Source organism: Beta vulgaris, chromosome 6, assembly GCF_026745355.1.
Source record: "Beta vulgaris subsp. vulgaris cultivar EL10 chromosome 6, EL10.2, whole genome shotgun sequence".
Taxonomy (NCBI): domain Eukaryota; kingdom Viridiplantae; phylum Streptophyta; class Magnoliopsida; order Caryophyllales; family Amaranthaceae; genus Beta; species Beta vulgaris.
In genome coordinates this window covers 12,050,002-12,065,455 of record NC_079207.1, presented here as the reverse complement: position 1 = coordinate 12,065,455, position 15,454 = coordinate 12,050,002, and the positions used below count along the sequence as shown (strand labels likewise).

Genomic DNA, 15,454 nt, shown 5'->3' with positions numbered 1-15,454 from the left:
AGTATTACCATTGTGAAAGTATTGGGTCAGACCGTCTGACCAATACTTACTGTCAGACGGGCTGAGCCAAATACTCAAATGGCCTTAGTAAGAGAACGCAGACAATTGCCGCCCTTCTTTCCCTTTACCCCTCCCTCCTTCTCACTCAACCACCACTAACTCCGTTGACAGACACTTGTTATGGCAGCATTACACTCTTTGTCTAGGAGCTTTTTCGCAATCCCTCGAGTTTCAAAGTCCCATATGATACAACTTCCATTGGAGCAACCGACAACAAGAAGGGTGCCTCGACGATTAAAGGCAATACATTTCATAACACCATGTTCCAAGAATTCTTCTATCACCTCCGGGAAATCCCCTTGCAATGGGTCAATAATTTGAGTGTTCATCATGGCGCATTACTTGAAAAGGACCTGAATAAGGAGAAGAATGTTGATATCAGACAATTCGAATTTGCAGTTGTTTTCTGAGGTTTGAGGGTACTTGTAAAAGAATGGCAGATCGAAAGCAGGGATGACTAACGAGAGGAACCTGGGAGTTGGGACATAGGAGGGAAGAAGAAAGAAGCGCAAGGTTAGCAATCATGGAACTGAAAGATATTGGTGAGGTTGAGGAGAGTGAAGGTCAGTTGGTTTTTATATTGTTTCAGTTAGTTTTTGTATTCTTTCAGTTCGTTTTTTATTTCTTTCAGTTGGTCTTTTTATTCTTTCAGTTAGTTCTTTATTTCTTTCAGTTAGTTCTTTATTTCTTTCAGTTGGTGTTTTATATATATGTTTCAGTTGGTGTTTAAAAATACTTGAAACCAACTGGAAAAAAAAAGACTAACTGAAAAAAAATGAAGACTACCTGAAAAAAAATGACATAAGTTATTTTCATTTAGACCTAAGTTACTTTCAGTAAGACCTAAGTTACTTTCAGTTAGACCTAGGTTACTTTCATTTAGAGGTAACTTACTTTCATTTAGACTAACTGAAAAAAATGAAGACTACCTGAAACAAAATGAAGACTACCCGAAAAAAAAATGAAGACTACCTGAAAAAAAAATGAACACTACCTGAAACTCAAGTGAAGTGGTCCGATGGGCTGATTGTGTCGGACGAGTCCGACACAATACGAACTCATTTTTATTATATTTGTTTTTCTCTTTTTCCACCAAAAATTGCTATTTTTTCACTTTTTCCCATTATTTTACATGAAATGGTTCAAAAAGTACTCTCCCAAAAGCTTGAAAGTGACATTATCTAAATTGTTGTGCATAATGTAGCAATTAAATGAAAACGGAGGGAGTATTTTTCAATATTAGCACATAATCTCCATATTGTTCGGGTCAGGGCTGCCACCACCTTTATTTACCGGTTCGATAGAACTTATCAATCCGATCCATAAAATCCTTATACGCATAAAATACACAAATCAGATGTATATGTTTACCGCAAGTAAAAGGTAAAAAATAACCAAGCTTGTTTGGTTCGAAGTTCGAACCTCACTACATATTTGTGTTTGGAAGTAAGGATTCCTTTTTATCCTCATATCCTCAAGCGTTGACATGTATAGTTGGACTAGCTGCCTGCAAAAGGCGTTGGTCCAGTAGAGTCTTTCTTTTTACTAAGGGTTTCCTAGTAACGGGCAAAAAAAAAAGTAAAAGGTAAAAAATAAGACAAGAAGCATCTGAAAACCTCCCTTGAAACGGCACACGATGAAAGGACAAAGGCTAGCAAAACAGGAACCGTGGGAGGTGGGACAATCACAAGAGGAGGGCAGGGCAACCTGAAAAGACGTTGAATTTCACGGGCAATCTTTGAAAAACCCACTTACGTAAACCTTCGATTCTTCTTCCTCAATGATAATCCCACCAAACCCTGCAACAATCAACATTCATCACTATCAATTCGATCACTGTAACTAAAACCCTCAGATGAAATCTGGGTCTCATTTTCTCTTTTTCTGTGTTTTCTCCATCATCGTTGTTGCTCTCTCCTTCTCAACCGACGTCGTTTTGTCCTCTTCTAGAGATTTATCCTTCCACCATTCTACCGGAAGAAAACCGCTCTCTCTTCCTCCGTTAGTCTCTCTCCCCTGCTTCTTAATTTTCTTTTACAGTTTTTCATTTTATACGATTTACGTGTTTTTAAATTATGAATATGTGAATTTGAATTATGAATCTGTGATTTCGAATTATGAATATGTGAATTCGAATTATGCTTAATTATGTGATTTTGCTGAGAAGTGACACGTGGTAGTGCAATTTTAATGTCATCGCTGACAAAAGATGTTCAATTTGATATTATAAAGTTCTATGTTTGGTTAAATTCTGTCGCGGTCTATCGATTGGAAGGACGAGGGTCGAGTGAAAGAACAATGGAAGATTATCAATTTCTCGCGGTCGGTGTTGGTTGTGTCTTAGTTGCCTTGAAGTTTCATCTATTGACTTGAATTGTGATCAATATGTTGGAGCTTACTAGCCTGCAAGTGATTATTCAATAAAGGCTTAGTTTTCACAAATTTATGCAATATTTGATGATACACTGCATCGAAAAGTACTGTGGTTATCCAGCTCATTTTATTCAATGAGGTTGGAGCTCATTTTATGTGATACATGTATCCAATGTCCAGGTGCTTCATGTTCATTGGAGCTATTATTGTTCCGCTGACGAGGATTAGGCCTTGTTTGGTAAAGAGAGGTTTGAGGAAAAATTAGAGGTTTTTACTCATATTGGAGGATTTGATTAGCTTATCCTCTAATATGAGTGTTTGGTAAAGAGAGGTTTGAAATTGTAGTTGAAAAGTACTCTAGGTATAGCGGCTCATTTGTGCTTAAATCTGAGAACACTAGAACAAGAAGAGTATCTCTGTTCGGCCGTGTGGTTAATGTGTTATTGAAGCAGTAATCACTTTATAACACGCATCATTGCCGTTTGGCATGGCAATTTCACCTCATCGATGCAAATAGGCACTGGTAATCACAGTTGCTTGTTTTCACCCACCATTATATTTGATCACAGCTCTGTAGAACCATTTTTACCGTCATCAGTACACTCTTTTGGAAATGTTGCAGTGATTCTGAATTAACTTGCAAGCCTAGCATAACACTCCGCTGACAATCTGTTCTCCTCCAGCGATTATAATCTCTATATGGTGGTCTACCGTTTTCCTCTCTGAAAAAAAAAGAATGAAGAAGAATTGGTTCTTTATTTTATTTTTTGGTGCGTGGGTTCAACTTTCCCGCTTTCGTATGGTTTGACTTGGCATCGTCCACCATATCGTTCTAACTTCTAATAGGCAATCATACTTCTTTTTATCCACAAGTCTCTTTTTTATTTCTATCTCTGTCATCCGATTGCAGGAAACAAGATTTGGAGCTAGTAGCTGCTCCTAATGGCACCGTGTATCTGATAGATACTGATGATAGAAAAGTAATATGGTCCTTTGCATCAGGGCCTCCAATTTACATGTCTTATCACATTCCTGTCCAAGAAGGTGATGAAAAGGATAAAGCAGTTGGTCACAGTAGATATTCTTTTCTGGACTGTGGAGATGACTGGGAGTTATATCTGAACAATAAATATGGAAAGCTGGTAGGTCACATCTTTTGATCTCTATTAAACTACTTGTTTTCTATAATGTGCCCTTTTAATCGCCTTGGCATTCCTTATTGTCATACAATGAATTACATTGTGATATGTGTTTCACATTTAATTTTCACAAGTTGACGATGTATGCCTGTAGTTCTACTTTATGCTTATGAAAAAATATTAGCTGCAGATCTTTGTACAGCTGCCTATGACCTTTATTTGAATCGAGAAAGGCCCTTACTGTGTCTCAGACAGTATCCTTTGGGAAGGTGACTTGGAAAATATTCCTCCTTTTAGGATTTAATATGCAAGCATGTATTGACTGTCTTTCTCTCCTTTTCTGCTTCTCTATCTTTCAATAAATAAAACCAAAACTAAGGGTTTTTTCTTAGTTCTTACAGTATTTTACTGAAATTGAGGAGTGTGATATTGACAATGGTATGAAAGATTGTGAAAAGAAATGGAAGAATTGAGAAGGAAAGTAACGCATAAGAGACTGATGTACTTTAGAGGGGCTGATGATGAGTTTCTTTTTGTATAGGACTTTGCAATTTTTTTTTCCGTAGAACTCTTTATTGACTTTATAGGATGCAAGAGAAGAAATATAGTATTAGAGATATATTTTGTCTTTTCTTGCAAGCTATGGAAATTTGACATGCTTGTAAACTCTGTTGGCTCTTTTCCCTTGATGGTTTACAGCAGCCATTTCCTTAGTTTGTCTTCTTCTCAACTTTTTTGAGTTTAAGTGTCTTCTTATGATACGATATGGTGCCTGTTAAAATTTTGATACTTTTTTCCCTTTCAATAAATAAGGACGCATTCAATTCTTCCTTTTGCTTTTAGGGGTTCACGTATTGTAAATTGAAGGTAGTGGGGATTTGGGGACTGAGGAGGATCGACATGGACTTAAAAGTAACAATTACTATTTTTGGATTATTATGAAATTTCAATGCTACATTGAGAGTTTAGGAATAATTTAAGTGTTTTCAGAAGTTTATAAATGTTAAAATTAATTCAGAAATTTATATGTTTTATAATGACTTGTCAGTGGCCACCTTTGTATTACTTTCCACAATAGTGCTAAACCTGAAGCTGGTGATCTGCTGTGGCCTGTGGGATTAATTAACTGTTTTTACCATCGATGTGGGCTAATGCAGATAGGGCTTCATAGGATTACCTCATTGGGGAGACTAAAATAAATTTGGCTAATTTGTACGTTTGTTTTCTGATTCAGTTGAGGATATGTCCTCTCTTTTGTCCTCTTTACTGGGCTAATTAGTTTTTATAAGCTTTTCTTTTTGTAAAATTTGATTAGACAATTGATGTGAGATGCGATCTATTAAGTTCTATCTTGCAGTTATCAATAAGTATTATTTTTCATCAACTTTATAATTTTAATATCAATTGGAATATAATTCCTACAATTATAATTTCTTCTATTGCTGAAACCTGCGTTAGAGTGTTATTTCTGCCAAGGCTTGAAAAGCCACATTTTAGGAAAAAATTGTGATAATTCCCTCTATACCTATATGTGGCAGAATATTTCTCAGCTCTTCTTTCTTCATCATCTACATTTCTTTCCTTACTTTCTCTCCTTCTGTCCATCCCCATCGCTCAGCTCCCTCCTTCTGGAACCACCAACCTGCTGAGTCTCCTCCATACCATGCTACCATTTGCTGTGTTTGATGCCGTTTCTCACTATGGCACTTAAGCTGCTAACCAATTCTTCAATATCTCCTCTCCCTCGCAGCCATCACATTCACTTCTGTTTCTTCTGTCACCTCCTTTTCTACTGCCATGTTGGTTTATTCATTGTAAACGTTTCCATTTTCATGAAATGTTCATATTTTCGCATCAATTCATTCAGAGGTTGAATAAAATGTTTGATGCCATGGATCCTTTTGGTTATCTACACACTCCTCCACACACATCACACCATATAAAAAGGAAATTTCTAACCTACAGAAAAATATTTAACTATTATAAATATTTCTAGAAATATGCATTGAAAATTGCAATCATCATATTATTCTGAGGAACAGAAGTAATTGCTTGCTATATGAACACAATTTTAAATAATAGAAGCGAGCCACAAAAATTACCAAATCTGTAATCAGAATAAGATACAAAAAATGGAAGATGGTAGCACACAACTCTGACCTCTGTTCTATGGTCACTGGCCAATGATTATTGCTTCTTTATGTTTCAAGTGGGGTTAAATAGCTGGGTACCCCCTTTTTTCCTCTTCTTTTTTGATTATTGTATAAATTGTAACGAATTGGACTAGCACAAACTCACACAACAGTGGAGAAGCAAGAATAGAAACAGAGAGGTAGAGAAGAAGAAGAGTGATAGATTAATGAAATGCAGTAGGTAGTACAAAAGGTTTCAAGGTTTTTGAGAGCCCAAGATCCCTCCCAGATGTAAATTCTAGTATTATTTTCTGGACATCTAAGCTCTTCTTCTCTGTTCATAGCCATTCATGCTATGTCATGCTAGTTGTCACCTCATATTATTTCTACCAAAATTCTGTCACTCTCTGATAGTCTGATATTCCTTGATTATGATGTCTTCACACCCTTTGCACCTCTATTCCCACATCTGGCATACGCCAGCATGAAGAGGGGCCCTGTTCGGTTTGTTGCATAATCTTTATTATTTTTTTTGTTGAAACCAGCAATGGCTATTAAAAGTCCGTTGATTATGTAGGAATGTCGTCGTCAATTATTTGGCTTAATGAGCATCTCAGTTCTTCTGCTTAATGCATTTGCTTGCGAACTGCAGTTTTTGTTAAATTGTGTGGAGGAGGGTGTACAAGAGGTGGAGCTGGTGGCTAGGGTTGGCTGGCATTTCTTAAAATTTAATGCATGGACATTATTTATAAGTGTCTTGGAATTTGGAAACTGCCACTGGGATTTTTCAAAGGGGTAGAATTTAGAATGTACAATTTTTGGAAGCTGGCATTTTAAGCTTTAGAATATTAACTCCCACATGAATATACACTCAAGCACAGAGCTCATCAACTTACGATGTTCAACCTGAGCTTCTAGCCTTCTGGATGAGGTAAGAATTATAAAATCGTATTTCCATCCGCACTTAAGAGACAACAACAGTAAACAATTTATTAGTTCTGCAGATGCACTATTTTAGATATATACTGGGGAATGTAGAATGTGAAAAGTTCGTTAAAATAATTTTAGTGAGTGATAAGGAGTAATTGTAGGATGAATGCGTGATTTTTAAAATTGTTATTGTGTGGATTGTTTTAATTTTTTCTTACCTTCCTAGTCAATTAGGACTTGTTTCAGTTATAGACCTTATAGTAGCCAGTTTTTGACAAAATAATGTTGCTAGTTGTCTTTTGCAACTTTTTAGTTAATATACATTTATAAATTTCTAAATCTAGACATAGAAGTGTAAAATCCTTGGAAACTTAAAGAAATCGGCAATCATTGTAATGGTTAGTGATGACGCCAGTTCTTACTTCCTCAAGGTATAGTGAAACTGCCATTTGACCTTCAATGAAAGGGAACCAAGAATACTTTGATAGTTGTCGGCTAATCACCGCCTTGTGGTATTGGAACTGGAAGTTCCAGATCGCAGATGTTTGTTGGTTCTTGTATTGTTATAGCATCATATTGACCCTGAAGATCTTGTATTGGTATATTTGAAATGTTTGAGGAGTATCTTTAAATATTCACAAACTTACACCCTCTTGCTGTTTGTATACATCATAAATCATGACCTAACTGATTAATGCATACAGGCATACAGTAAGCTGAAGTTTCTTTATTGTGCAGAAACTTGAAGGTACTATTCAAGACTATGTGAAGAAAACACCAATATATGAGGATGATGAAGTTACTGTGGGATCCATGCATTCTACAGTTTTTAAGGTTGATCTTCGGACTGGAAGGCTTATTTATAATTATGGAAAATCTGTATCTAGTAAGGTGGCACAAGGGGACGTTGAGACTCCGTCTGCTGAGGGCAGATTTGAATCCAAAAGTTCTGGCTCTTCAAGTGTCAAAGGTCCTGATGTGGAGCTATACATTGAAAGAATAGATTATTCACTCTCTACTAAGGCCTTTGATAAAGATCTGTGGAATCTGACAGTTGGTTTCTTTAAAGCCAAAGTTCGATGTAGAGGGACTGATCAGTCGGTGGATGGAGCCTTAGAGAAATTGGATTACAGATTGGTCTCTGGTTCTGATGTTCCTAGGGTTGTCTCATTTCCTTGTGAATTTGAATTTTCTGTTCGCCGTTTTCGCAAGCAGAGTTTGTTTGATTATTTTCTTGGACTAGATGGCTTACCTGATACCCTGAATGATCCTAGTACTCTTCCAGCTGGTGATTCAAGCCACATGCTTCCTTCGCCACATAAAGATGATAAAACTTCACCTAGTCATCAGAAAGGGGTCTCTTTACCTACTCTTAGCCATCTTCGCCCTTCGCGTGAAGTTCTAGAAATTGATGTACGCACTCATGGGAGGGTTCAGAGTTTGAGATTGTTAATCAGGAGATATATTCCATGGACTTTTTTTTTTCTTGCTCTCCTTGTCATTGGCTTTGCTTTCCATCACAAATCTGCAGTAGAAAGAGAAAAATATGAGTTAGATGTGGAGTCTAGTTTGAGCACTCAACCTGTAACTTCCAAAAGGAAAAGATCTCGTAAATCAGGGAAGAATGTAACTGCCCCAGAAGAAAATCAGCATAAGGAAAAGTCTGTTAGACGCTGGCTGAATCTTAATAGTCTTTTGCAGGGTGAGACAGATGGACGCACAATTGGTAAATTATTTGTGAGTAATAGAGAAATAGCCAAGGGAAGCAATGGTACTGTTATATATGAGGGAATTTATGAAGGGAGGAAGGTGGCTGTGAAACGCTTAGTTCAGGCTCATCATGATGTGGCCTTTAAAGAAATTCAAAACCTTGCTGCATCTGACCAACACCCAAACATTGTTCGATGGTATGGCATGGAGTATGACCATGATTTCGTGTATCTTTCTCTCGAGTTTTGTTCTTGCAGCTTATATGATCTTATTGAGTCATATGTGGATTCTTCTCATCACTCTATGACCTTTGGTGACAAATCATTGAGTGCAAGAACAGAGTACGGACTCAAGTTGAAGTCTCTGAAAGCCGCTATGAAAGACATTAAATTGTGGAAAAGCAACGGCTATCCTTCTGCCTTGTTGTTGAAACTAATGAGGTTTGAACAAGCTCCTGTCCTTCATGCATAGTTCAATACTGTAGGAGTTGTTAGGTTTGTTAAGTCAAATCTTGAGCATCAAGTAATTATATTAAATAGGAAAAAAGTGGCTGTTTTACATTAACTGGGAATGCTGTCTTCGATATATGTTTCTGCAATTTCACCTAATGGCACCTAGAATACAAGCCAGACTGAAACTTGAGTCTTGAGGCCAGTTACGTTTCGCCTGCTGCCCACAGCCACATAGCACCTCCAATAAAAAAAAATCATTAGCAAGAACTTGCAATTTGGATCCACTAGCTCAATAATGAATCCGGGATCAATTTATAGAGTTTGATGTTATCTATTAAAATATACTCGGTGTTGTACTTTGCATCATCGTTGCATTCTGTGACTAGATTTCTAATATTCGGTTCTTCGTTATGTGTTGTTCTTTATATGTAGGGATGTAGTTTCTGGTGTTGTTCATTTGCATGAACTGGGAATAATTCACCGTGACTTGAAGCCTCAAAATGTATTGATAAACAAGGATAAAATCCTCTGTGCGAAGCTTTCTGATATGGGCATTAGCAAGCGGCTTCTTGCAGATATGTCTTCGTTAGGTCATCATGCTACTGGTAGGATGTCTAAAACATTGCTTCTGTTGTTTTAAGTATTTAACACAAAATAATATATATATATATATATATATATATATATATATATATATATATATATATAATATATATATATATATATATATATATATATATATAATATACTTTCTCTGTTTCATAGTAAGTGAAACACTTCTCTCTTATATGTGAGAGCTTTTTTAGAGAAGTGTTTCACTTATTATGGAACGGAGGAAGTATATGTATATAGGGTAAGATCACATGAGAATGTTCCTTACATGAGAAATGAGAAGAATCTCAACCACACGATTGGATTAGAGTTACAACACTTGTTCATTAAAGTTATATCCCCTAAAGAATTTTCAGCCCAATTTTTTTTTTTTTTTAATTTTTTCTTCTAATATTCTTTTATTGGAGTTATATCACTTATTCATAAGAGTTATAGCGTGTAAAATTCATTCTTACATGAGAAATGAGAATGAATTTTACGCGTTATAACTCTTATGAATAAGTGATGTAACTCTAATGAAAAAGTGATGTAACTCCAAAGAAAAGAATATTAGAGAAAAAAAACTCAAACTTTATTTTTTTTGTTGGGCTCAAATTTTTTTAGGAGGGTATAACTCTAATGAACAAATGTTGTAACTCTAATACAATCGTGTGGTTGAGATTCATTCTCATTTTTTATGAAAGAAATATTCTCATGTGATCTTGCCCCTATATATATATACATATATATATATATATATATATATAATATATATATATATATATATATATATTATATATACATATATATAGGTTTGCCTGATTTGGGTACTTCTAATCATCTACTGAAATTAGAAGTTTTAAAAGCTAATGCTCAACACTATATACTCTTTGGCATTATCTTGATTTATGTTGGATTAGGTTACCAGTTCCCTTTTTCTACTTTCTATGATGTGTTAAATCTTTGAAAATAATTTCAGCTGAATGGTTTGTGTACCCTTCGGATTCTCTCCTCTCTCTGTAGTACTAGCTTCCTTTGTATATTGATTTTTGGTATAAGAGCTTAGTGTGTCCAAGTTCACTATCGACAATCCACAAGCACCAAGAATAACTCAAAGTATCTGAACATTATGAATGGGAAGCTCTATCTGTATTCAGTGGTTAATCTGTCTCATCCCCACATTCACATTAGGGCTGTGAAAACTGATCCAACCCGTTCACCGAACCCGACCATGACCTGAAATAAGCGGGTTTGGATTGAGATTTTTGACCCATTTAAGTAAATGGGTTGACACGACTTACCCATTTAATTAAATGGGTTAGGTTAAGGTTGACATTCAACCCGAAATTAACCTGCTTTGACCTGTTTAACTCGTTAAAATATAAATTTTCTAAAAGTTGTGTTAAAGTTGGTGAAAATTTTAAAATTACTAATTATAAAACACAAATACTGAAAAGAAAATCTAATCATGCATACTTTTATGTGAATTTATTGTTGAAAACTAATAAATTTCAATAAAAAATTAATAGTAATAAATATGTAAATGTGTTAAACGGGTTATATGGGTAACCCGTTTAATAAAGAGGTCGGGTCAAGGTTGAGTTTTTCAATCCGTTTAATAAATGGGTTCGGTTTGGGTTGGGACATGTTCAACCCGTTTATTATTAACCCGAACACGACCCGACTTCATCTGTTAATAAGCCCTAATTCACGTAATATTGGTAGGTTGTGAGCCACAAACAATTATTTATAACTATGAGCTAGCTCATAATCTTCACGATGAGAATATTTATCCAATCTTTTTTAATTTGTAGCAAAGGTACCTTGTTCTTTGTGAGCATTTAGTTGACTGTCCACACAAAATTTTTATGCCAAGACACTTCACTTAAAAGCACAGTCACACAACTTTAAGTTATGTACTCCCTCCGTCCCAATTTATTTGCTACATTTTGCCATTTAGGTGTGTCCTAATTTATTTGCTACATTTGCAACTATTTCCATATATAGTACACAGGTCCCACACTTTATTTACAAATTTGCCATCACTCCCTCCTTGGTTTTGTAAATATTTCCATATATAGTACATAGGTCCCACAATTTACCTATTTGCTTTTTTGTTAATTCTTGTTATGGCAATGGTCCCCACTCCCTCCTTGGTCTTTGTGATAAAGCAAATGTAGCAAATAATTTGGGACGGAGGGAGTAGTTTTTATTGTTTCCCTGGATGGGGGTTGGGTAATAAGAATTAGCATCAAAAAAGTGTCTTGGAGGAACAAATCAACAATACACAAGAAAATGGGGTTAAAAAATCATGCCCTTGAGGCCCAGGCTCTTACTTGTCACGCAAATTGGAGTCACTGTAGTTTGTTGTAGCCTGAGTTGACCTATGAAGCACATTATTATAATTTAGGCTATGTTTGGCAACACTGGCTGAAATGGAGCTGAAACTGATAAGGTGGCTCAACTGATTAGGTAGCAGCTGAAATTGTTAAGGTGCTGAAACTGATAAGCTAGCTGATTGCATAACCTGTTTGGTAAAATTATTTATGACTGTAGCTAAAATATCTTTTTAGGCTTAAAAAGATAAAAAGAAATTAAAAAAAATAAAAAAAATCTCAGCACCCGATCTCAGATGCTATATTTTACTCCAACTCAATTTCAGCCAAATTTTGGACTTAAATTTTATCTAAGTTCCTCCACCAAACACTAGGGGTGAAAGTTCGGTGTGCGGTTTGGATTAGGGCCTAATTCAATCCGATCCGAATAAAATTTGGATTTCAATTTTTCAATCCGAATCCAAACCAATTAGGGTTTGAATCCGATCCGATCCAATCCAATCCGAAATTTCATATTCTAGATTGGATCCGATCCGAAAATCAGATTTCTTTAAAAATTCTAGTTTTTCGGTGAAATAAAATTAAGCACAACAGCCTAGTAGATTTAGGAAATGAGGAATTAAGTGTAGTTAGTGTTTTAGGGGAAGGATTGAAGTGCTATGTGTATTGGGCTATGGAGTAGGTTTTTTTATAATAAAAAATCAGTTAAGCACTTAAACCCAATCCATATATATATACAAGGCATATTGCTATTTGGTTATATTGGATTTTTGGATCCAATTACCCTCAATTCAATCCGATCCGAAAATCCAATTTTTCAAAAAATCTCAATCCGAATCCAATCCGAACACAGTTCGAATCCGATCCGAATTACTAATTCGGATTGGATTGGATTGGATTTTGGATTTTATCCAAATAACTTTCACCCCTACCAAACACCACTAATCATATAAGACGACTTAAAATTGTAGCACCTTATCATTTAACACCTGAAATGCTTCCCCAAACAAACAGAGCCATATTCATATTATTTTACTGACTAATGGGTTGTCAACAGGTCATGGAAGTTCTGGCTGGCAAGCTGCCGAACAGCTACTTCTTGGACGCCAGACACGGGCTGTTGATATGTTTAGCTTAGGCTGTGTCCTCTTTTTCTGTGTGACTGGTGGCAGACATCCTTTTGGCGATCGATATGATCGTGATGCCAATATTATCAGGAACCAAGTGGATCTCTTCCTGGTGGAGAATATGCCAGAAGCACTGGAACTTTTTTCTCGTTTACTCCAACCAGACCCTCAAATGCGGTGAGATCATTTGTGGCCCATCAAACTTTTTTTCTTTGGGAAATTCGCTATCAACTAACTTGGCAAGGATTTTATCCTGTTACCTTATCCTTTGTAGGTTATGTATATATTGTAATTAAAGTCGGTCCTTGCCGCTAAACATTTCATGATCTACTGCTGCATGCCACATGACAATTAACAATTATGAACTTATAACTAGCAAGCAATTCAAATAGACTACCATATCTTAACAGAAGCTGCCATGAAATTAATCCTTTGATATTCAAGTTCTCTAAGGAGTCATATCGTTATTAAATAAAAATGCTATTCAAGAAATGATTTATTGGCAATTGAGGGAGTGAAGGAGCAGATTTTGTTTATAATCCCTACTTTTTTTTGAGACCTGTTTGTTTGGACTTCAAATGATATGAAATAGTCTCCATTACACTTCCATCTACCCAGCGAAACTTTACCTAACTGCCATCTCCTTGCCTCACCTCCAGGCTCCATCCTTCTCAATTTTTCCATCAACTTTATTGCAGCAATCTCCTTAGCCAACACCAAAGCTGGCAGCAGAGATACAACAAGTTCTTTCAGATCTGTTATAATTGACTGTCATACAGCCAGATATGGTAGCTCGAGCACTGAATGGCATTGGCCTATTGTCTCCAACAATTGTTGGTTCTCATTCCTCAGTGGCAATAATGGGTCTAAACTTTAAAGTGAAGTAGGATTCTTTAGGAGAACGGATTTATGGTTATAGATGTGACACAAAAAATTTAAAGCAAATGCAACCGAGATCTGGTGTAATTTTCACTTTTCAGATCTCCAAATCAAAGTACTTGATGAAATGTCCTCAATGGTTCTAGATCAAATAAGGATCTTGATAATGCCTTCTTGTGCAAGACAATAGTTCTGAAATGGAAGATTATTTAATATATAACCTTTTTGTGTCTTTTTTTTTCCTATTTGTTGACTGAATTCTCTACTAAGCTGACATTCTCTCATTATTGTCAGGCCTAGGGCACCCGAGGTTCTACACCACCCATTCTTTTGGAATTCTGAAATGCGATTATCATTTCTACATGATGCTAGTGACAGAGTTGAATTAGAAGACAGAAAGACTAATTCAGATATCCTTAATGCATTGGAAAGTGTTGCACCAACAGCTGTAGGTACTAAATGGAATGAAAAACTGGAGCGAAAATTTCTTGATGACATGGGACGTTACAGACGTTACAAGTATGACAATGTCCGAGACTTGCTGCGACTCATGCGAAATAAGTTGAATCATTATCGGGAGCTGCCTGCTGAAGTTCAGGTACTATTTTCATTTTTCAAGTTGAGTATAATTTGTCCTCTTTAATTTCCCCTGCTTTTTCTTTCTGCATGATGGAACTCTGGGTGAAGCACTAGGGTAACGAGATTGTCGCTTACACTTGAACATGCATGATGTCAGAATGTTGTTAATGGCAGGACTACATTCTTGAACCCAAACATGTATTGAGTTACTGCCTGGTTTGCTATATTTTACTGACCTAAAGTGGTACGAGTAACACTCGAAATATCAATAGTATTATACACCCTGGTAGGTTTTCTGATCATGTGATACGCCGTAGCTGTATTCCATTGTGATGGTAATCAAGAATGTGATCATCGATGGGACATTGGGACTGAAGTGAAATTCACGTAGAATTGTATTGGTTTTTTGATGATGAAAGTGTTACGATATTCTTTCATTAATACTGCAACCCTTGATGCCTTGACTTTGCTGTCCTTTCTCCTGAATACTAATAACTTTTTACGTGGAGACAAGTAGCTTCCGAAACAGTGCCTCACTATGTTATTTCTGGTACCTAAAACTCCTTTATTTTTCTATTTCAGGCACTTGTGGGATCAGTCCCTGATGGATTTGATGAATACTTCTCCAGCAGATTTCCCAGACTATTGATTGAGGTGTATAAGGTGGTATATAAGTTATGCAAATATGAAAAATGGTTTCAGAAATATGTTCAACCTCAAGGCAGTCTACTTTGAGCTGCCTAATAGTGGATTCAGATGTTCCAGCCTGTATATAACTATATACGCATATGAGTGTGTTTACATTATCATTAAACAGTTCAGATGTAAATGAAAATCCATGTAATTATCTCCTCCAACATGTATATGTATCAGATATCAGATGTAACGAGTATAACGCCTCATTTTCTGTATTGTTAATTGTTTCCAATTTCAGACCATCACTTTCTCTTTCCTTTCCTTGCCTTGTATCTACATAGCAAAAGAAGAGCATAGCCTGATGCTTTGTTTGGTAACAGGTACAAATGGGTGGTAATATTGATGAAATGATATATATTCCTTACGTCCTAGAATAGTTTGAACATTTTCCTTTTATGTTTGTCCCAAATTAATTTGAACTCTTTTATGTTTGGTATGGTTTTACTATTA

At 36.0% G+C, this 15,454-nt stretch overlaps 1 protein-coding gene across 1 annotated transcript; it reads left to right on the top strand.

Annotated features, from left to right (window-relative positions):
- Window positions 1-1,699: 1,699 nt before the first annotated feature.
- On the top strand, window positions 1,700-15,246 carry LOC104895743 (serine/threonine-protein kinase/endoribonuclease IRE1a). Its single transcript, XM_010682323.4, has 7 exons — window positions 1,700-2,061; window positions 3,344-3,575; window positions 7,373-8,784; window positions 9,229-9,401; window positions 12,781-13,027; window positions 14,024-14,327; window positions 14,891-15,246. Exons 1-7 carry the CDS (start codon window positions 1,916-1,918, stop codon window positions 15,041-15,043), a joined length of 2,667 nt encoding a protein of 888 aa, XP_010680625.3. The 5' UTR covers window positions 1,700-1,915; the 3' UTR covers window positions 15,044-15,246.
- The last annotated feature ends 208 nt before the right edge of the window (window positions 15,247-15,454 follow it).